Source organism: Pogoniulus pusillus, chromosome 18 (assembly GCF_015220805.1).
Source record: "Pogoniulus pusillus isolate bPogPus1 chromosome 18, bPogPus1.pri, whole genome shotgun sequence".
NCBI lineage: Eukaryota > Metazoa > Chordata > Aves > Piciformes > Lybiidae > Pogoniulus > Pogoniulus pusillus.
This window is the reverse complement of record NC_087281.1, coordinates 7,089,365-7,111,514: the sequence shown is the minus strand read 5'-3', so window position 1 is coordinate 7,111,514 and position 22,150 is coordinate 7,089,365. Positions and strand designations below refer to the sequence as shown.

The window sequence follows — 22,150 nt, the reverse complement described above, 5'->3', positions numbered from 1 at the left end:
GCTGCAAAAGTTGTTGTGTTCCATTTAACAGTACAATTGTTCCTTTCCAAGTTTTACTTTTTAGTATTTAGCTCTTGCCTACTCTGCATCATGTTAGTCCATAAGAAAGCATGCCTTTTGAATGGTGCCCCAGAAAATGGTGAAATTGTTTGCCCTTTCTCACAGTTTGTCTGAAAGACACTCTTACTAAAAAGATTATACTGTAGGACAATAACATGCTCACCAGTGCATTATAATTGTAGTGTTTTGGATCAAAAATCTTCTAATACCACAGTGTAGAAACATTTACATTATCTAAATCAATCATTAAGCTGAGATTTTTGGTTTGTTTTTATCCCAACACTGGATTTTGGTTTAAATGGCTTTTATTTGTAGTCTTGTGTTGTAGATTCTAATATAGAGCAAAAGAAAGTAATGCTCTCCCCTCTCAGCCCTTGTTTTTTTTGCAGTGCAAATTGCTTTGACTGACCTGTAATAATTTGGTCTTCTAGCCCTTGTCTACCTCTCTTCCTATTTCTTGAAGAGATCATGCCAGCTGAGTTTCACCAGCACTTTGCAGAATGGCATGAAGACATCAGAAAAGAGATTTTGAGCATCCAGCTGTTGCTTGAAGTTCTTCTTTTGTTGTTTATTGGTGTGCTTTTTTTGTTTTGAGATGCCTAAACTCTATGACTGGACTGATGAGATGTAATGCAATAAATGCATTCCCCCTAGGTTTGCCGCTGTAGATTATGATAGCGCTTTTATGTCAGAGAACAGGAAAGGAGAGCTGGAATAAACTGTAGTGGGTGAGTAGGATGTTATACAGCTGATATTAAAAATGCTCAGTTTTTGAAACATAGTTTTTCACTAGCCAAGAACTAGGTGTTCCTCTAAACTAAAGCAGTAATGATTTAGTGTATCACTGGCCAGAACTGTTTGCAGACCTCTCAAATTAGCTGAGCAATAAATGTTTGCAAAAGGCATTTGTATATATAGAAGGCGTGTCTGAGTCTATATTATCACCAGATTTGCACAGGCCCCAGGTACATGGGTGCCATCCTAGCTAACAAATTAAATGATGCCAATAAATGACTCTAAAAGATTACAGACAGTTTGCTAGCCAATTGACCTGTCATTAGTTTAAAAAAAAACTGTTAGGGTACTGCTAGGGCTTATCACAACACGCATGCCACGTGTGTCAGACCATATCTTCTCTAAATAAAACTGATGATATAACCTATATTGCTCTCAAGGACAACAAGGTCCAACTTCCAAGGTACAGACATTCTGAAACTCCTTTTCAGGCTAACTGAAGGAGAGGAGAGGTTCAAAGCATAGTGTGAAGGAGGAAGTTACTGAAACTAGACGAATGTTGAGCTGTATGTTGCTGGTCTGGTCTCTTGTGGAAGAGTATAGTTCAGCTAAGCCATATGGTTTTCTAGTAGTTCTCTTCTGCAAGCAGGCATTTTCTGTTAAATGAACACCCTTTCCTGGAACTACTGTTTTTCTGTAGTATCTGAAAATTAATAGAAGTTTGGCATCTAGGATTAGGGCTAAGTGGTGCATTTGTTCCCCATGCCATTGTTTGTCGCCCAGGAGATAATTCTCTTATTATGTCATTGGTGATTATTTCCCAGGGTGTTTTCCATTAACTTAAAAATCACAGCCCTTATTCTCCATGCAAAGGGACACACACACAAGAGTGCAAGAAAGAAAAGAGTCTACTTGCATCTTGGGAAGGGTCTCTTGATTACAGGAATCACAGAATCACAGGAACATCCCAGTTGGAAAAGGCCCTCAGGGTCACCAAGTCCAACCATTACCCCCTCCTCTACAAAATTCACCCTTAAACCATATCCCCAGGTACCACATCCAAACGACTTTTAAACACACCCAGGGCTGGTGACTCCACCACCTCCCTGGGCAGCTCATTCCAGTGCTTGACCACTCTTGCTGGGAACAAATTCTTCCTAATGTCCAATCTAAACCTCCCCAGTGGCAGCTTGAGGCCTCTTGTTCTATCACTAATTACCTGTGAGAAGAGACCAGCACCAGCCCCTCCACAACCTCCTTTCAGGTTGCTGTAGACAGCAATGAGGTCTCGTTAGGTTTATTACTCAGCTGTCATTTCCCAAGCAAAACTCAAAAGTAATGATACATTTTGTGAAGCTTGCATTCACCCTGAGAGGAATGAAGCAGTGATGGTGTTAGTTACCAGTGCTGATTGAGCAGGTAATGTTACAGTACATAATAGTAATGCTAAGACTGTTTTTCCAAGAAGAATCATGGTTTAGGTTGGAAGGGATCTCAAAGGTCATCTTGGTTCCAACCCCTTGCCATAAGCAGGGACACCTCCTACTAGAACATGTCACTCAAGGCCTCATCCAACCTAGCCTTGAACACCTCAAGGGAGGGAGCATCCACAAGCTCCCTGGGCAACTTGTGCCAGTGTTTCACCACCCTCACTGGAAAGAACTTCTTCCTAACATCTAGTTTAAACCTCTTCCCTTCCAGCCATCCTGTCATTACAAGACCTTTCAAATAAAGCAACTAAGGAATTGCTTTATTGCAATGATCAGCATCTACATCTATATGAACTATTAAAATGGTCAGCACATAAATGTCTGGTTTTAATTGGGATGAAGAGGGCAGGGTAAGGAAGGAAGAAATATTGAATATATCTAATGCTGGCACTACAGAAGTGCGTAAGATATTTATCCTCCCTTCTTCTGTATCCTGTTTTATCCAGCTCATGCTTTGTCTAATTTTGATCATCTTGACAAGCAGGGAATATCTGGTACAGTTATTTACCTTCTCTATTCCCAAACAATAATGCAGAATTAATTTGACTGTAGACTCACAAATTGTTTCCACTGGACTGTGTCTTGAGGCCTCCAGACTCATAAATATTAGCCACAAATAAATTTTTATGAGTCTTACAGGTTCAAACAAGTACAAAGGTGGTTCTTTACATCTCCTTTAAATCAACAGTTTATTGCATAGCCTTCATGTAGCAAGCTAAAAACAGGATAGAGCATGTATCTTACAATTTTGCATGAAAAACCTTTTCTCTGCTTCTTGTTTCCCCCCCTTTGATGGATGAGAGCTATTTCTGGTTAACACATTGAGATTGCACTTGAAGGACATGTTTTGTTCTGCTCATAATATGAGTTAATTAACAGATTAATTTATCATTTAGAAAGGCAATCTGGTTAAATTGTAATTAAAAAAACCCCAAGAAAACAAAGAATGAAAGAAGAAGTGTTCCTGTCTGTGACAAATGTGCATTCCCAGCCCTAGTTCTTTTTGTCAGCTAGGACACATCAAGAGTAATACTAGGAAACATGAAGAGTAAGAGGACATAGTGACAAGAAAAGGTGTTTTTTCTCTAGTACTGTTCTTGGCAAGAATACCATTTACAGGTCAAGTAAATTATTTCCTGTTGTCAGCATCAACAGTTACAGATTAAGAAAACTTAATGTTTCCTACCTCTTACACATTAAAAAGAGAAAAAGCCAAATCAAACTGACAAAAAACCCTGAGGTGCCCACACTCAGTTTTTCACTCTGTTTCATTTGAGACTCAAACCACGGAGGAATTTCCTGCATTGTTTAATTGTATAATTGGTAGTGTATTAAAATAATGATGCTTAAGGTGGGGGAAAAGTGCTGTCATCAAGTGCTTAGAAGAAAGTGGAGGAAACCTGATGTAATAGGAATTCATTGGCTTATCTGAAAAAGCACTCTCTTTGTGGATATATCATAGAGATGCCTGTTGAGCAGTTCCAGTTTGCTTCAGGATATTTCTGTGTTCTTCCTCTGTTCTGAGCATTTAGCATAAACCTCAGATGAGGCTTTCTCAGAATTACAAGAAACAGCAAACATTTTCCAGCATGAAAGTATGTGTGTGTGATATAGATGTGAATGCTTTTTTCCCCTTTTCAAGCTCAGTCCTGTTCTTTGAAGGACATACATAGATCTTCTTTACAGCAGTGATGCAATTTAGTCAAGAGTACTTCTCCCTGCTTGAAGACCACTTAATTCTGTTTAGTAGTATCTTAACATATAGAATCAACCAGGTTGGAAGAGACCTCCAAGATCATCCAGTCCAACCCATCACCCAGCCCTAGCCAGTCAACTAGACTATGGCAGTAAATGCCTCACCCAGGCTTTTCTTCAACACCTCCAGAGACGGTGACTCCACCACCTCCCTGAGCAGCCCATTCCAATGCCAATCACTCTCTCTAGGAAGAACTTCCTCCTAACATCCAGCCTAGACTTCCCCTGGCACAACTTGAGACTGTGTGCCCTTGTTCTATTGCTGCTTGCCTGGGAGAAGAGACCAACCCCACCTGGCTACAGCCTCCCTGCAGGTAGTTGTAGACAGCAGTGAGGTCCCCCTGAGCCTCCTCTTCTTAGTTCTCTAATTCATTTAGGCATTGAGAAGCCCTATTGCATGAATAGAATGGAATATGGAGAAGTGAAGAACCAGCAAGATTAGTTGAGCCAGTTTAGTCTTCTTGTATAATCTTTTGGATAAAATGTAGCATCTACAGCTCATTTGACCTGCTTTGTATGCTAAGAAACTGTTGGATAATTTAAAGTCACTTTTAGCAAATTTAAATAACTTTGTAATTGCCTTGTTTAAAACTCCCAAATCACTGATATGTTGAAGCAGTTGAAAGGAAATGTTGAGGAGACCTTAAGCTGCCCTTTCTCTGTGGAAAACTTGACAAGATAGTGTTCTATTTGCTGTATTGGTAGGAATGTGAAAGTACCATGTCATCCTGAGTTAGATTTTGCTGCTGCTGGAAAGAAAACCCTCTCCTGAAGTATGTAAACCCATATTTTGCCAGGATTTAAATTTTTTTAACCCAAGTGGTAGTTTTAAAAAGTTTTCACTTTGATAGGTACTGCATTTTAAGACTGAACTGTTGACTGAAAAATGCATAACATTTTTTGACTTGCAATCACACTTAACCATATTATAAATGCAACATATTACAGCAAAGGGGAAAATTGCTCGCTGCTATGTGTAGTTGATCTGTGTGGGAATGTAAATAGTGAGACTAACACTTGCTTTCCAGGGTTTGATTTTATTTTTGGGTTAGTTCAATTCATAGATGAGGGAGAAGGAATCCTGTACAGTCATACTGATCTTTCTGGCATTTTGGGTAATGTTCTTGCTTAGATTTATTACTTACCTCTGTCAGCACCAAGCATGGGCTTTGTGGAGTTTATTCTTTTAGAAGTAAAAGTTAGCATTATTGTGTCAGTGACTACTTCCTAATTTTTTGCCTCAATTTTAACTTTGGCTAGTGGCCATAATCTCAGTCTGCTATTAGAAACAAATTGATTCTGCCTCTGATTTTACATTTGTTAAAACAGACTCTACAGGTTCCAGGACTAACAAGAGTCTTGATGAACATAGTAACTCGCAGAATGTGGCTAGGAAGAAATGCAGTGCACAGCAGTTGGAGTAACTGTGGATTCACCCCACTAGGTTAAGTTGGTCTGAAGTGAGACTTACATAGTCAACTGATGTCCTCATTAATAAATGAAGAATTTATTAAATCCTGTCATCTTTCTCTAATGCAGGTGCTGTTGACTCATATCCTGTATCTCTTGCCCCAAAGGCCTTCCAGCTTGATTCTCTGTGTAGGTCAGTAAAGGACAGGGAAACTTTCATAGGTTAGCAAGACACAAGGGTGTTGCCTGTTAAACTGAGACAATGTGGTTCACTTGTCTTATTTGTCTTTCTACAAACCAGGTCGCAAACCATTAGCCACAGAAGTGAAGCAGGAAATCCAGGACTCAGCTAAAAGACTTCTTTTTGCATCTGGCACTGTTCTTGTTCTGACAGACATGAAACTTGTATTGCCAACACAGATAATGCAGAGAGGGAAATGAAAGGTCAGCTGTTCTAAGTCCTGCTGGTTAGCATAGTCCTGCATAGACTGTCAAGTGGCTAGGGCAGCCTGAAAGACTTGTTCACTTGGCCCTGGTCAATCACAGGGTAAGTCTGTTATTACACTAGAAATAGAGGTTTATAAAGGATGGCAGGAATCAGGGGTGTATACTATTCTGGTGACTTTCAGCTGCTCTGGAGGGGCCATCTTTCCCTGAGACTTCTTCTTGCCTTGAGCCAATTATGTGCTAAATATGTCAGGTGGCTGGCAGAAATATGCATGCCCAAATAGGGTGCTGCTGTTTTGTGTTCTAGGTTATGGGATTTTGTATTCCAAGCCTCAAAAGATTTATTCTTTTCCTTTCCAGTGATGAACTTTTATTTCTCTGTGCACAGACATATTTATAGCAGCCCTCCTAAAGATGACATTGGAATGCTGCTCTTTCTCCTGCCTTGTGCGTATGCTCCCAAGTTTCTGCAGCACTGCCACGTTGTGTCTCTGGCTACCAAAGTGAGCACTGTGGCACGTAACGAGACTTTCTTAGCAGTAATGCACCTCTGTATGGAAGAGAAGTTCGGAAAGAGAGACAAAATATTTTAGTCTTAAGAATATATAGGCTAAAGCGAAGGTTTTAGAGAGCTCAAACCAGAAAATTTTAACAAATCATTACATGTATATACCTCATGTATTTAGATATGAAAAGTAAGAGGGGTGGGAGGGGAATTTTCTTGCTCGTTGGTGAAACCATTAGTTGCATGGTTGGCTTCTCCTATTAGTTGCATAGTTGGTTCTTCTTTTCCTTACCCAAACCCCAAGCTGCCAAGATACTCTAGTAAGGAAAGTGTTTTCTCTGATGGACAGTATCCTCTGCTCAGTTAGAACACGTTGGATAAGCAGGAGGAAGGCAGTTGGCTTTAAATTGTTGTGTTTTTTTTTTCTTATCTCTAGTTACTGTAACTCAAAGGATTGTGGCATTTATTATTATACTAAATACATATTTGCTGCTTAACAACTAGACACACAAACTTGCTTAATAGGTGAGCTATGACAGCTGTCAGCCAGGATTAATATATTCCTAATTTGACTGTGAATCTACTACTTTTGATCTAACTGTGAAATACTTACAAATTCAAGCTGTGCCTGTGAAATAGCTTCTGCTGCTTTTAATATACAAGCAGATGTTAAAGTGCAATATGCCAGCAAAGCAGGAAATTTCTAGCCATGGCCACGTCTGTCTGCATGCTAAGTCTGAGGCACAATTCTGTCAGTCTAGCTGTGACCACCTCCACACTTTTTTCTTGAAGTGACACTGAGTGAATTTCTTTTCTCTATTTACATGTAATGCTGAGACAATATTATCTAGGTCATCTGGACTTTGTAATGGATATTTCCATTTCTTTATTATTGCAAAGATGAACATTAACGAATATGTTTTGATTGCATTTCAAAATCTGCTTCTTATAAACAGCAGACTGCTACAGTAGCTTTATAGGTAGAGCCAGAAAACTCTGGGAGACAAGTAGAAGGATGTGCACTTTGCTTGGCATGGATTTTTTACTTTCAAGTTACTTTAAGCCTTTTAAAATGCCATAAGACATCCATGCAGCTTCTTGTATCACTTCACCGATTTGTTTTTCCTTACTCTGATGCTTCTGGATTTGGTCACCATTAAAATCTGCTTATGAAGATGAAAAGCAATATAGAGTTTCATCTGACTCTGGAAAATTTTATCAGGAGTGGCTGAATTGTCAATATTCTACGTACCTACAGTTAGATAACTACTGCACAGTTTTCTGTTGTTTTTTTTTTCGTGTTGACATCCAAATCAATTAAACAACTTGAAGAGAGATTTAGTCCTTGTAGGAGAGTCTCTGAAGTACCTAAAGTACTAAACTCTCTCTCAGTGGGTTTTGGTGCATTAAATCTTTATATCCTCTAGGTGACAAAGCCTAGGAGTCTTGAAAGAATGCATCAGTCATTGCTTTAGCAGAATCTACCTTTGGATGCAGCAGCCAGCTGTCCTTTGTACTCTTGCGAGTAGAATGGAATGGGAGTCCAGCAAAGAGTTACTAAGGTGGTCAAAGGACTAGAGGGTGCACCAGTCCTCCTACAAGGAAAAGCTGAGAGAGCTGGGCTGGGGAGGATCTCCTCAGTGTATATATAAATATTGGAAGGGAAATGAAAGTAAATCCTTGTGCACTTGTTCACACTTAGAGAGGCAGAAAGCCATAGTTCTGCTCCATTCTTCCTTCTGAGGGCCAAATGGCCCAGTGTAAAAAAGTGTATTTTACTTACCCAGTGATGATAAGTGTCTCTTGGAGGCAGTGTGCTTATTCTCTTAGTTTTGTACCCTCCCATTACTTCTGCTGGAATTAAATATCTGTGGTGAGGCATTTTACCTTGCATGGTATTGACAGAACTTCAAACTTCTGCTAATGCAAAGACAAGGAAATGAGTCTGCTGACTACTGCAAGCTTTTAAGCCACCAGAGAATTACCCTAGCAAACCTTGGCAGGCCAGTAGGAAAAAACAGTTTGAACAAATGCATTACTATGTATCTTCCCAGTTTGGGCAAACCTTGCTGTCGTGTACTTGCACCCAGGAGAAAGTGGAGGAGCAGGATAAACAGCATTAGGAACATATTGATGATACTGATGTGGGTCAAGGCTTCTCCATGCCACTTTGAATTTTGTTTAGAGAACTCCTTAGCCTGTTATTACTGTTGTGTACATGTAGAGGGAATAAGAGTGGCATTTGCCCAAAGCATCAGTGAGAAATTCCTCTTCTTAGCCCAAGACAGGAGGTGTAACAGTTACTTCTAGTGATCTCTGGTAAATCTTGAGTGAGCCTGATCATCAAGAGGGTTAACAAAAAAGTCACAAAGGCCAGGAAACACAATGCTGTCTTGGTGCAATGCTGGGGTTTGTCTGAGGGAAGGTACCAGCAAATGAGACAGTGTCTGCTTGATTGTGTTCAGATAGCATCCCCTAGTTCTACTTGGGTTGATGTCATCAGAAGATAAGTTACTTTTATGTCTGTCTTAAATTTCCCTCTGCTATTACAAGTCTGTTTACTTTCAGCAGTAGTTCAGGGACTCTAGATCATCTTTTCCTTTGCCAAAATGCAGAATTGGAGTACTGGGGAGTGAGGGAGAAGAGAGAGTTTTATTTCTGTAAGGCAAAAATTGCTTGACTGAAAAGAAAGTCCTGCTTTCATTGGTAGAGGTGCGAGGTGGGGTCTAAGACAACGTGTAAGTTCTGAGTTAACTATTTTCAGCTTTCTTATTGGGGAATAATGTAAGGGTTTTTTTCTAAATTACATCTTCCAAGATATTAAGAACATTTGCACTGTCTACCCTTTTCTTCCCTCCTTGCCTCTCATTTTCCCATCCAAGACTTTTTAGAGATCCTTTGCTGTAGCACAAATCCAACACAGGCAACCTGAGACATTCTGTATCCTAGCATATGAAAATAATGGCATCCCTAACATATTTACTAGAGGAAGAAAAAAAGCCCACCCCTATTTGCTGTATAATGCCCACTTACATTGTTGAAGCCAAAATATTTCATTATTTCAGTATGGGTACAAGTTACACTGTTGGAAAAGCAGCTTTGTATTTCCCACTGCACCAAAGCTGTCTGAGCATGCTTTGTGACCATATTTCTTCCTGTGGCTGGGATGCATATAATGTTTTCAGGCTTATTGTAGGCATAAAGTAGCTTAAGAGACTACCCTGCAGATGATAGATAATTGTGTGCTAACAGCAGATAGCTGTGTGCAAACAGAGACAGGAAGAAGGTGGCAGCTTTGGCTGGGGACTATCCATGACTGTCTATATAGGGTGTTTATGTAACCCAGAGAGCTGGCTGTCCCTCGCCTACAATGTTAACTGCCTGGATGTCAAGGGCAGCTCTGTGCTACTCAGTCCAGCAGCTTCTTGCCCTTGGATCTGGGCCCTCTTCACACCTCCAGATGTCAAGCATTGGCAAATCTCAACGTAACTGTACTTTACCATCAGTATGAAATGTTATTTCATACTGAAGGTAAAGTCGTGCAATGAGATAATGACCTAGTGACAATGGAAACAGATGCTTTGGTGCACCTCTTAGAAGATCTATGAGCTATGCTGTGCTTTCTGATGAAATAACAATAGACAAAATATCCAAGTGTCCTTACAGCATGGAAAATGACTAGTGAACTGATATTCAATGCAACATTCAGTGCAGTGTTGCTGGGCAGTGAAGAAGATGACCTGACCTTTGGAGGGGTATTACATCATGTATTGTGCCAGGTAGCCAAGAGAGCCAATGGCATCCTGGCCTGTATGAGGAACAGTGTGGCCAGTAGGACGAGGGAGGTTATTCTTCCCCTGTATTCAACACTGGTCAGGCCACACCTTGAGTGCTGTGTCCAGTTCTGGGCTCCTCAATTCAAGAGAGATGTTGAGGTGCTGGAAGGTGTCCAGAGAAGGGCGATGAAGCTGGTGAGGGGCCTGGAACACAAACCCTATGAGGAGAGGCTGAGGGAGCTGGGGTTGTTTAGCCTGGAGAAGAGAAGGCTCAGGGGTGACCTCATTGCTGTCTACAACTACCTGAAGGGAGGCTGTAGCCAGGTGGGGGTTGGTCTCTTCTCCCAGACAACCAGCAACAGAACAAGGGGACACAGTCTCAAATTGTGCTGGGGGAAGTCTAGGCTGGATGTTAGGAGGAAGTTCTTCCTAGAGAGAGTGATTGGCATTGGAATGGGCTGCCCAGGGAGGTGTTGGAGTCACCATCCCTGGGGGTGTTGAAGAAAAGCCTGGATGAGGCACTTAATGCCATGGTCTAGTTGAGTGGCTAGGGCTGGGTGCTAGGTTGGCCTGGATGATCTTGGAGGTCTCTTCCAACCTGGTTGATTCTGTGATTCTGTGGTGTCATGTCATTAGGTCATAGAAGATCATTGTCCCTTGGGACTTTCAGAAAGTTTATCTGCAGACCATAGTAGAAAGTAATGAAGTTATTTGGAATGCCTCTATTTGGATGAACTCCTGTGGTCTAAGGCTTCTTGGAAGGATGTTACATTGCTTGCTCTCAACCTGCTCCTTTCAGGTCTACTTCTCATTTCAACACTGCTTTCTTTTGACAGATAACTTGGTGAGAATTCTCTCTATCCTTTTCTATGCAGAGCCTGTAGGCTGTGGAAAGACATTGCATGCAGTTTTGCACACACGTTAAGTCTACCAGGAGAAAAATCTAGTTCTGCACCTCCGATCGCTTCCAATGCTTCTTCTTTTATCTTCTGTAACAACTTGCACATTAAAAGTAAATTTTTAATTAAATTGTTTACATCTTGTATACACACAATACATTCAGTTTGAGGGCATTTTTATTATGGTAGGAGGATGATAATAAGTGTTGAGAATAATTAAAACCTGTGTTAACTTGTGTATGTTTTCAGTAGTGATTGAACTTTGTGTTGAGTCTGTGCTGAGTCCAAGATCAGATCTTAATCAAGTAGGAAGGAAGGAGTGACGAGGGAAGGAAGAGCTGATTGTAGGTGCCTCTCTAAGTTCTTACCAGTTCAAGGGAAACCTCACCTATCATGTTTTGTTCAAACAGCCTTGATTTACACTGAATGGGGGAAAATCAGAGTAACCTGTTTTTACAGGTTTTTATACCCTGCAGTGCTTCAATTGCAGGGTAAGATGACAGGGCAAAGATTTAAAATTAAGTAGGGATTTCTGGCAGCGAATATGATAAACTCTTTTTCACTTTGAAGGGGTAGTAATACATTTCAGAATGCATAGTTTTGATCTGAAACTTAGACTTTCTGCGCTAAATAGTAAAGTTTTTATCAATTGGTTTTCTACAGTCTAGTTTTAAAAAGGCAAGGGAGGCTGAGTATCCCAAGTCTCTTCCTGCAAAAGGTAAAGGTGATTAATAATTCTTAAGCATCTGAAGACATGTTAGAAAATAGACTTGCTGAATCTGTGGAAATGCCAGTAACTATGTCTGCTTCCCTAACATATTGTAAATGAGTGCTTTACATTTATCATGGTATAGTAGATTGAAAGATGGAATAAGAAAGGGGCTTGATTCAAGGACTGGAGTCCTGCTGCATGGAATACTTTGGAAAAGCATTAATTTGTCTCTATTTGAAAAGTGTACAGTTTTACATTGGCTTGTAGATGGTTTGACTCTGCCAGGGACAGCAGGTCAATGAACACTAATTGCAGTAAGCTTTGTGTGCAAGGTCCTGCACCTGGGTCAGGACAATCCCAAACACTAATACAGGCTGGGCAGTGACTGGCTTGAGAGCGGCCCTGGGAAGAGGGACTTGGGGTGCTGGTGGATTAGAAGCTCAGCATGAGCCAGCAGTGTGCACTTGCAGCCCAGAAGGCTGTGTCCTGGGCTGCATCAAAAGAAGCGTGGCCAGCAGATCAGGGGAGGTGATTCTTCCCCTCTGCTCCACACTGGTGACACCTCACCTGGAGTACTGCATCTAGTTCTGGAGCCCTAGTTACAACAAAGATCTGGACATGCTGGAATGTGTCCAGAGAAGGGCCACAAGGACGATCAGAGGGCTGGAACACCTCTTCTATGGAGACAGACTTGGAGTTGGGGCTGTTCAGCCTGCAGAAGAGAAGGCTCCAAGGTGACCTTATTGCGGCCTTCCAGTATCTCAAGGGTGCCTACAGGAAAGCTGGTGCAAGGGACTTTCTGGGATGTCAGGTAGTGATAGGACCCAGGGAATGGAGCAAAACTAGAAGTGGATAGATTCAGATTGGCTGTTGGGTAAAAGTTCTTCACCATGAGGGTGGTGAGACTGGAACAGGTTGCCCAGGGAGGTGGCGGAAGCTCCATCCCTGGAAGTTTTCAAGGCCAGGCTGGATGCAGTTCTGAGCAACCTAATCTAGTATGAGGTGTCCCTCCCCATGGCAGAGGGGGTTGGAACTAGATGATCCTTGAGGTCCCTTCCAGCCCTGACAATTCCGTGATGTGCCACGGATTGTGTGATGTCCTGCTCATACCCAAGTCAAGCTGAGGCATGTAGCAGTGTTTTAAAATGGATAGTAGTTCTGAAGATGTCCCTAACATTAACCTTCAGTGTAGTTCTTGAATTTGGTTAAATGCCAGTTCAGTCTGGAAGAGTGTTTGGTCTCTGGCTGGGATCCATTTTGGTTAAACTGGTAAATCGAGTAAAAGCTCATCTAATTAAAACCTCTTAACTGAGTGTCAGAGCACCTGCACCACTTTGTCTTAGGCAAAGCAAGTTTTTTCTATTTCCTAAAATTACTGTTGGTGAATAGACTAGGCTGGTCTTCATGAAAAACTTGGCTATGAACAAAGAGGGGGGACACCTGAGAGGGACAGATATTTCTTTTTCAGGTTGCCAGGAGTTTCCAGGAATGACCATAAACGGTTTTCTTACAGGTGGTGTCAAATGCTGCTGATCAGGGGGTTGCCATCACTGGGAACAATACTTTCAACAACTGGAACTGGCCTAATGCTGTCATCTTTGCTGCTACTGTGATCACTACCATCGGTATGTATGATATCAACTTTCCTAACTGTAGTTTTCTAGTGCTTTAGTATGTTTGTACTCTTCCATTTAGGTGTCCCCATGGCTGGAGTTGCCTAGAGTACATAGAATCACCCAGATTGGAAGAGACCTCCAAGGTCATCCAGTCCAACCCAGCACCCAGCCCTGTCCAATCAACTAGACCATGGCACTAAGAGCCTCATCCAGACTCATGTGGAAGTCTTAACTGTTAAACCATATGCAGTACTGTGGTTTTCTTTATTATTTGGAACTCATAATACTCTGCTTCTAGCTTACTTATAACAAAAAGTTGAAGTCAGGAACACATCTAATTAAGAAAGCTCTGGCAAAACCAGCCTGCTGATTTTAGAGTCTGGGTTTGTAACACCTTGTTGAGTTCCGTGACCAATGAAGAACTAAATCCAGTTGAAATTCCTTGCTATTTCACAAGCCACCTTGCACTTAAGTTCTCACCCTCTAAAGGTGCTAGGTCACAAGTTAAGTGCATATAGTGGATCTTTCACATGGAAGTTAGCTTCAGGATGAATGGATGGAATCAAATGTTAAACAACAGAAGTTTTTTCATAGTGTTGCTTAAAGCTGGGGAATCAGAAGCTTTGTGGTGAGCTTTATTTCACAGTTATCTCACTAAGAAAAAGATGCATAAAATCTAGGAACAAATTAAAATGCAAATTTTCTTCATTTGCATTAATGGAATACACATTTGCTAGAGTACATTTGGAAGGCATCCAGACTCCCATCAGCTGGGGCAGACTAAAGCTTTTATAGATGGTGAAGTAAGGAGCATCTGATAGAGCAGAAGCCCACACAGGGTTGTTTTCTCCCTAGGTAGAATTGCCTTACATTCTCCACAGTCAAACAGGACTGTGCACATACTTTTCTCTTTCAGGTTACGGAAATGTTTCTCCAAAGACACCCTCTGGGCGTCTCTTCTGCATATTTTATGGGCTCTTTGGAGTTCCTCTCTGCTTGACATGGATCAGTGCTCTGGGGAAGTTCTTTGGAGGACGTGCCAAGAGGCTGGGCCAGTTTCTCACGAAAAGAGGAGTAAGCCTGGTGAGGACCTTGCTTTTGTTTATGCTCACGCTGTCTGGTTTTGATGTGTAAATTAAGCTTACACTTGTAACTTACCTGCTAATCTTAGTAGTGGATGAGCACTTGCACAAATACAAATTTCCCCCGATGGTGTTGCACAGAAACAACTGAAAAGGGGCACTGTTAGGAGCACTGAGTCTGAAATGTTAGTTCTGCGAGCAATTTCAGCAAAATGAGATCTTGTCAAAATCTTTGCTATTAAATATAGATCTTGCAGCTTCTATGGAGACACATCTCTCACATTAGAAACACCTAAGACAAATGTAGCTGAGGCTCCATTTCACAGGCATTTCATGCAAGCCTCCTCCTGCACAGAAATAAGCTGTCCTGCTTCGTTCCCACCTGCTTCTAAAGCCTGAGTACTTCAAGCTTTTCAGTGAACCAGCTGGAAATGTTTTGTTCTGAGGTACTGGCTTGTGGCTTTTTGTTACTTTTCTTGGTGGTGAAGTTTGTTTTTCGGGTGGTTGTTTTGTTGTTTTTTTTCTGGGGGGAGTGCTGGGTTTTGAGGGTTTTGGTTTGGGTCTTTCTAGGGGGTGTTTAGTGTTGGCCCTCCTTCCTTTCCCCTGAGTGAACTCTATCACAGCTGTAACTGTGCTGAGATGGGAAGCAATGCAGGGCAATAGAGCATGAAAAACAATGGGACTGATTTAGATCCTGCTTTCAGAAAGGGGGCAAGAACTTTCTTCATTTGGCACTTGAGACAAAACTACATGTGCAGCTTTGTGCAGAATTTGTGTGGGTGGCAGAGGGTAAGAGGTATAACATAAGAAAGAAGCATCTTAAACACTTCTCATCCTCTATGCTCAAGTGATTAAAAGGAAAATCAGAGATACTGACTGCTTTTTTTAGACTAGAGTACTGTATCTTCTATACCATGCCTATTTATAAAATACCAGGAGCAACATTAAACGTTTTTTAAGGAGTGTAAAAGAAAACTGAGGAGATAATTGAGCAAGTGTTTGTAAGAATAATGAGTCCTGGTTAAAGAAAAATAGTTGTGTTTATTTTAATGACTTCTAGTTATGCTGATAAATTGTTAGCACAGAACTCTGGAATGTCTGATGCTGTCAGATGATGCTTGATTCCATGGATGGGAAAAGAAAATTTAGAGATCTTTCCTTGACTTTTTTTAATTCTTCTTTTTCTACAGAGGAAAGCACAAATTACCTGCACAGCCATTTTCATTGTTTGGGGTGTCTTGGTCCATCTAGTTATTCCTCCCTTCGTCTTCATGGTGACTGAAGGATGGGATTACATTGAAGGCCTCTATTTCTCATTCATCACCATCACCACCATAGGATTTGGAGATTTTGTTGCTGGTCAGTAATTGTATTTTATGTATCAGTGTGGCAATTCTATTTCCAAACTCTAATTTGAAGAGGTGGTTTCTAAGCTTCTCCAAAATACTTTGCTGCATAGAAGATTGAATTAAAGCTGAGTACTGATCCAGTGTAGTGGCCCTTTAATTTTAATTTAAGTGCCTAAGGCCTTTAATGGGCAAAGTCTGGAGCTAAATTCTGGAGTTCAATACTCTTTGAAGTGCCTCAGGTCCCAGTTTCAGGCAAGGAGTTTTCCCATCAACCATGACAGTTAAGCATCTTCAGATGGGGTCCAGTATCCCAAGCATAATGCGTAAGTATTAGACAGTGCTCTCTGGTGCAGCTTTCTAGAACCAGTCCACAGGAAATGCTGAGCATCCTAACATCTCCCTCCTAAATCTTGTCTTTCTCTAAAATTCACTGTCTTGTTTAGGGCTTTGGAGATGGTCCTTGTAAGTGAAGTTTTGAAGCCTTTTCTCAAGGAAAGTACTTCTATGCATACCTCAGTGGCAGGAAGGCTTATAATTTTCAAACAGGAAGAAAGTTCGCTTTTGTAGCGTACAAGAAGATAAATATGCTGTCACTTATGTTGTAGTCCAATAGTCAGAGTACATCAAGCCAAGAACTGGAAGACCAGGGATCAGCTTTTACTGTCAGTAGCATTTCAGATTGCCACGTAACCACCTCTTGGAGCAGTGTTTGAATAACCTGGCTCTGTTAGTGCTGTAATTCTCAGGGTCGTAACTTCAAAGGTTTATCAGCTCCAAGTCTTCTTTCAGTAATATTCTTGTTTCGAATTATTTGCAGGTGTAAATCCAGATGCAAACTACCATGCCCTTTACAGATATTTTGTGGAGTTATGGATCTATCTGGGACTAGCTTGGCTTTCACTCTTTGTTAACTGGAAGGTCAGTATGTTTGTGGAAGTTCACAAAGCAATAAAGAAACGGAGGAAAAAAAGAAAGGAGTCTCTTGACAGCCATCCTCGGTCTAAAAAACCCATTCAAATGGGCACATCAAAGGATGTCAACATTTTCAGCTTCCTCTCAAAGAAGGAAGAAACATACAATGATCTTATAAAGCAAATTGGGAAGAAGGCTCTGAGGACAAGCAATGACAAAATGATCAAAGTAGAAAATGCCAAGCAAAATATGCAGAATGCTAGTATAGATGCCCAGGTGATTTACACAAAAGCAGAATCGTTTGAATACGATGAGACTTCCCTGGACATTGAAAACGGTCATGTGCTGAGACCCCTGCATGATAAACGTATTGGAGACAGTCCTCTAGAGGGAACCATGTTTGTAAACCAGCTAGACAGGATTAGTGAAGAAGAAGGTGAAGCATGGGATTCCAGAGACTATCGACCCTTAATATTTGAGAATGCCAATATAACATTTGTAAATGAAGATGATGATGAAGAGGAAGATATGTCAGATGATGAGGAAACGTCAAAATCTTCCATGGATGATAATCTTGCAGAGGAATCTGAAACTGCAAAAAAACTGGTTAAATTCCCATCTTCTGATGAATCTACCTTTACCAATAACGAGCTGGAGCTTTCTGTGCCTTACGAACAGCTGATGAATGAATATAATACAGTAAGCAATGTGAAGGCTGCAACGTGAAACGTGTTTGGCAATGGTTCTCTGAAAGTGGTCAGTGCTTTTGAACAAATTTAGAGAGCAAGGAGAAAAGCATGCCCTTGCAGCTTCTCCTGTCTCTGAAAACAAAAGTCTCAAACTAATTAACTCCAGTGTCCTTTTCCCATCCTAGGTTGGTTTCTGAGCCCATCAGCTTTGCTTACCTGAAAAACTTGTAAAATAACAGTTGAATTTGGAGTCCTGCCCCTTCTTGGGGTTGTATGGTTCTTCAACAAAGTAGAAAAGACTAGTTAATACACTGGACCTGCTCTGCGTTCGTGCATTTCATTGAGGTATTAGTTTGGGAGTGTAACTCTTGCAGACTGATTTGGCCATCAAGTGCGTTCGGTTACTCGGTTTCACCTCTGAAAACATGGACTTGAATCCTGCTTTGACCACAAATGAAAGCAAGGGATTTGCTTTTTGTGTTGCCCGTTGTTAAACTCTTACCACAACAAAGTGGTGCAACTGTACTTAAGATGGAATACCAGGACACGCAGATGACAGCTAAGATGCATTGGCAGACTGAGAAGTGTAATTCCATAAAAGAAATACTAAAATTCAAAAGAGATGGATGAAGATAGAGCCCTCAAACAAGGAAAAATCATCTGGGATGAAGCTCACCAATTGGGCTGCTAAACTGTGCTTCGGTCCCAAAACTGCTAGTAATTGGAAGACCTGTTGATCAAAGCATGTGTGAGCATAAGCGGGATGCAATGAACTTTCTTAATGATGAAAGTGTCCTTCCACTGTTCATTACCTAGAGGAAATACTTGAATGAACCTTATACAGTATCTTTGTACAGGTGAAGTTTTATTGACACTGTTCTCCTGAGGAAAAAAATCACCTTGGGGGAAGGCACAGATATTCTCCAAATGCCCTAATGCCTGTCAGAAGGGACTCGTAGCACTGCTGCTGATCTGTGCAGTGTGTTAGTCAGTATTGTTTGATGTTCCACTTTGCCTTGGTACTTCAGACTAGACTTGAATGAGAAGATTTTTTTGAAACAGTTGATTACACTTTGTTTATTCATTTCAAAGTTTGACCTTTTGTGCATATATAATGGTTATTCTATCCTGCTTTCAAGAAGGCTGGGCAATGTCAAATCTTGGGCAAATAGATGTGATCAAGTGACCTGAGACACTTTTCTAAAAGGAACTTTGCCTCTGAGCTCCTGAAAGTATTACCTCTTGGCTTGGATGTGGGCTTCCCATTGAAAAGGAAGTATGTGTCTTCATAAAAGTTCTGCCCAAATAGTTCTGGCTACAAAGTAAATTATAGCATAGCTTTATTTTCCTTACTTTTTCCATACCTAGATGTTAGCCCTGACAACTCTTTCAAATGAGGCTCTTGATTACAAGTTAGCAAAAGGAAACTGACTTAAGGTGTAGCAAATATATTTGGAACAGAAAACAGTCAAGACCTTTAAAATGTCAGGTTCTGTTCTGCTTGGTTTTACAGTATTGAAGTCAGTCCAGTACGCCTGAAAGTTTCCAAAGTTCAGCGAACAGTTAAAAGTTGTCTCGTTCTTGGTTTTGGTGTAATGCTGGCAGATTCACTAACTCTTTAAGAAGACCTTATGGAATCTTGCAATGCTAATCTTCAGTTGCTAGCTCTTTCTAGGAACTGCAGCTTTAGTCACTGGCCTCTTCCACAGGAGGAGGACATATGGGAAACTGGCACTCTGATTCAATAGCCTGTTGAAGGGAAGTTTTGAAGTCCTGTACTGTGAAACAAGAGACTCTCTTTACTGGTCTTTTTTCCCAAAATTTCCAGATTTATGACTTCTTCTTTTTGACATAGAAAGTGCACAAAAGGCTACGACACTGGCAGAAGTGTGGAATCAACATCACTTGGTCTGGCAATTAATCTGTATTTTATGAAACTATTGCTGAAGAGAGACTATAGTTCAAAATCAAATTTTCTTGTGTTACTGCTATTTGGAGCGGAGGTGGCTGGATTTGGCTTGCATCAGGCAGGAAAGAGAGTCCCTCTCAGGAAGATACCAACTTATTTCTAATACTCCTGTCATTTTTCATGACTCCAAACCTTTCAAGTATTTCTATGTGCCTGAAGGGTTGTGGTTGACAGCTATATCTTGTAACTGTAAGAAGTGATAGGTAAGACTACGTGCATGATACACATGGCTTCTTGTGTAGCAAGTCTAGCCTTCTCTATCTTTTTTTATCATCATTTTTTAAAGTGTGCATTAATGTGACAGAAAATGAGAAAACACTCCATACAGCTTTTGTTGTGCTCCAACTTTGTCTTCCACTATTGCTGTAAAGATTAAAGTTTTAGTGACAGTTAGAAACCTACGTGACAATGTGGAGAAAGACGACTTGCTGAAAGAGCATGAAGTGGAAAAGCGTAGTTCAATCTGCATTTAAAAGAAGAGAGAAAAATTCAGTGATACAGAAATACTACAATCCAAACTCTTGGCTAGGCTGCTTTCACTGGGAGGGGATGTGGCACACTGGAACCCAGAGCCTCCATTCTCTGTAGCAAAGTGCACTTGTATGCTGGAGCTGAGAATGGCTGAGGATCTGTTTTGTATTAGTAAGTTAGATGTGGCGCTCTGGCCTTTCCCGGTGTAGGCAGCATAGACTAACTCTGCATAATAAGTGTCATGGGATTGAAAATAATAGTTTAAACTTATTAAAACAAAGTACAATATTCCCACTCTCTTGGGAAACATGATCACACCTCACAAAACTGTTCTCAAGACATCCCACCATGTGCCTTAATGTAAACTTAACGCAGGGGAAAAGAATTCTTCTTTACGCAGAGGCCGACACAATTGGCCTCGTTAAGCCCCACTTGTTTTCAGTATTTTGGAGGGGTTTAGTTGGCACATAAGTTTCATACTGGCACTCTCCAAAAAGCTGAGCTATTTCCCAGAGCTTTTAAAATTATGGTGCCATCTTGGAACTGCCAAAGTGCTAAGCAAGACAGCTTTTTTGACTGCCTGTCTTCCATGTCTTAAAAAAAGCAGCTGCTTGAGGGGTCAAAATTAATGTTTTTCTGCCTTCAGATTTACACATAGTGAGTCAGAGGGGTGTCCAGGTTGTATTGTGAGCTATTCAGCCTCAAAAGTGCCTCTCTGGGGTTAATTCTCCAGTGCTGCTTGATAAGGTCTTGTACTTATTTCAATTATCTGGTTAGTATAGAGACATTTCTTTGGATACCATGTAAGATTTCATACAGCAAACTGATACTGTTAACAGCTCTCTTAACGTCATGGAATTTGTTTTATAGGTGAGACAGATCTCTTTCTAGGAAGAGCAAAAAGGAGATGGGTTTTTTTATTGCTATTATTAAATACTTGTTTTTAAAAAGCCGCTTACAAACATGCATAAGGAAGGAATGGAACAGAAGTGGAAACTTCTTTCTAGCTATCGCCTACAAGTAGATTGTATTTACAGTCACATCATGTGAAGTGAGATACAAACTTAATTGTGCCAAATGAGCCAGTACTTTCCAAAAAACAAACAGCCTGAAATGTGACAACAAAAGTCTGTTTCTACAAAAGCCCTTTTTTAGTGCTATAGACTATGTGATCCCATCCTTCATGATATCAGCAGGACACTTCTTGGATTTATCTTCTGCTTGAATGAAGCCTTATTTTTACCAAAAGGGCATCATCTTCAGATACATATCTCACAGCAAGTGGTCTTAAGGCATCTGATACACTGGTACGAAATCAGAGGAAATGCAGTAAGTGGTGCATTAAATTTTTCTGAGCTAATAATCTGTGAACCCGTTGCTGGCAATGGTTGTCACAAAACACGCAGAAATAAAAGTGCAAACTGAAAAGAGTTCATCAGTTGCACAGTTGTATATGTTGAGATTATTTTTTTTCCCTCCAGTTGAGCTGGGAAAGTACGTGTAGAGACAGACAAGTGTCACTGAGGAGAACAAAAAGCAATATACAAGTCTGTTGGCCTAAAAAATGTCAACCAACCAACCAAAAAAATCAGCAGCCAAACTCTGTTATAGACTTGGTTTTGTGCCTCGTGGAATTCATTTCCATTTGTGATAGATTTGCTTTTTGAACAGTTGTCTTTCCTATGGCTTTTGAAGTTTGTACAGTTCTGAGTCTTATCACTCCATAATACACCTGTCTGTCAGTTCTTTGTTGCTGATTGTCACTGGAATCGCACTGTATGTAAATATTTGCTAAGTCTTTGTAAAATGTAATTTATTTTAATATTTTGCAATAAAAAAAATGACAGTTTATCTTCTCTGTCATGAAGTAAATGACAAGAAATTACTTGTTTGTTAGTCCCTCCACTTAAAATCACAGAGTCATTGCATTTGGCAAATACCTTTTAAGATCGTTAAGTCCAACCGTGATCTATCTCTGCTGAGCCTGGTGATAAACTATGTCTCTTAGCACCAAAAACTATGTGTCTTTTAAACACTCCCAGCCACGGTGATTCAGTCACCTCCATGGGAAGCCTATTCCAGTGTTCGATAACCCTTTCAGTGAAGCAGTTTCTCTGTTGTAATCCTCACCTGATGCAGCTTGAGGCCGTTTCCTCTGGACGTGTCCCTTGTTACTAGGGAGAAGAGAGGAACACTCACCTCACTAAAACCTCCATTCAGGAGGTTGCAGAGAGCAGTGAGCCTCCTTTGTGGTTTTCTTTTTCCTAAATAGC

General features: G+C 40.8%; 1 protein-coding gene across 1 annotated transcript in view; it reads left to right on the top strand.

Moving 5' to 3' along the window:
* The window catches only part of KCNK5 (potassium two pore domain channel subfamily K member 5), a 34,921-nt gene extending 13,173 nt beyond the window's left edge, over nt 1-21,748 (top strand). Inside the window, exons 2-5 of the mRNA XM_064158314.1 lie at nt 13,303-13,414; nt 14,322-14,488; nt 15,678-15,846; nt 16,654-21,748. Coding sequence (XP_064014384.1) covers nt 13,303-13,414; nt 14,322-14,488; nt 15,678-15,846; nt 16,654-17,474 — 1,269 coding nt within the window. The 3' untranslated portion in view covers nt 17,475-21,748. The remainder of the gene's footprint in view (nt 1-13,302; nt 13,415-14,321; nt 14,489-15,677; nt 15,847-16,653) is intronic.
* Nucleotides 21,749-22,150: the final 402 nt, after the last annotated feature.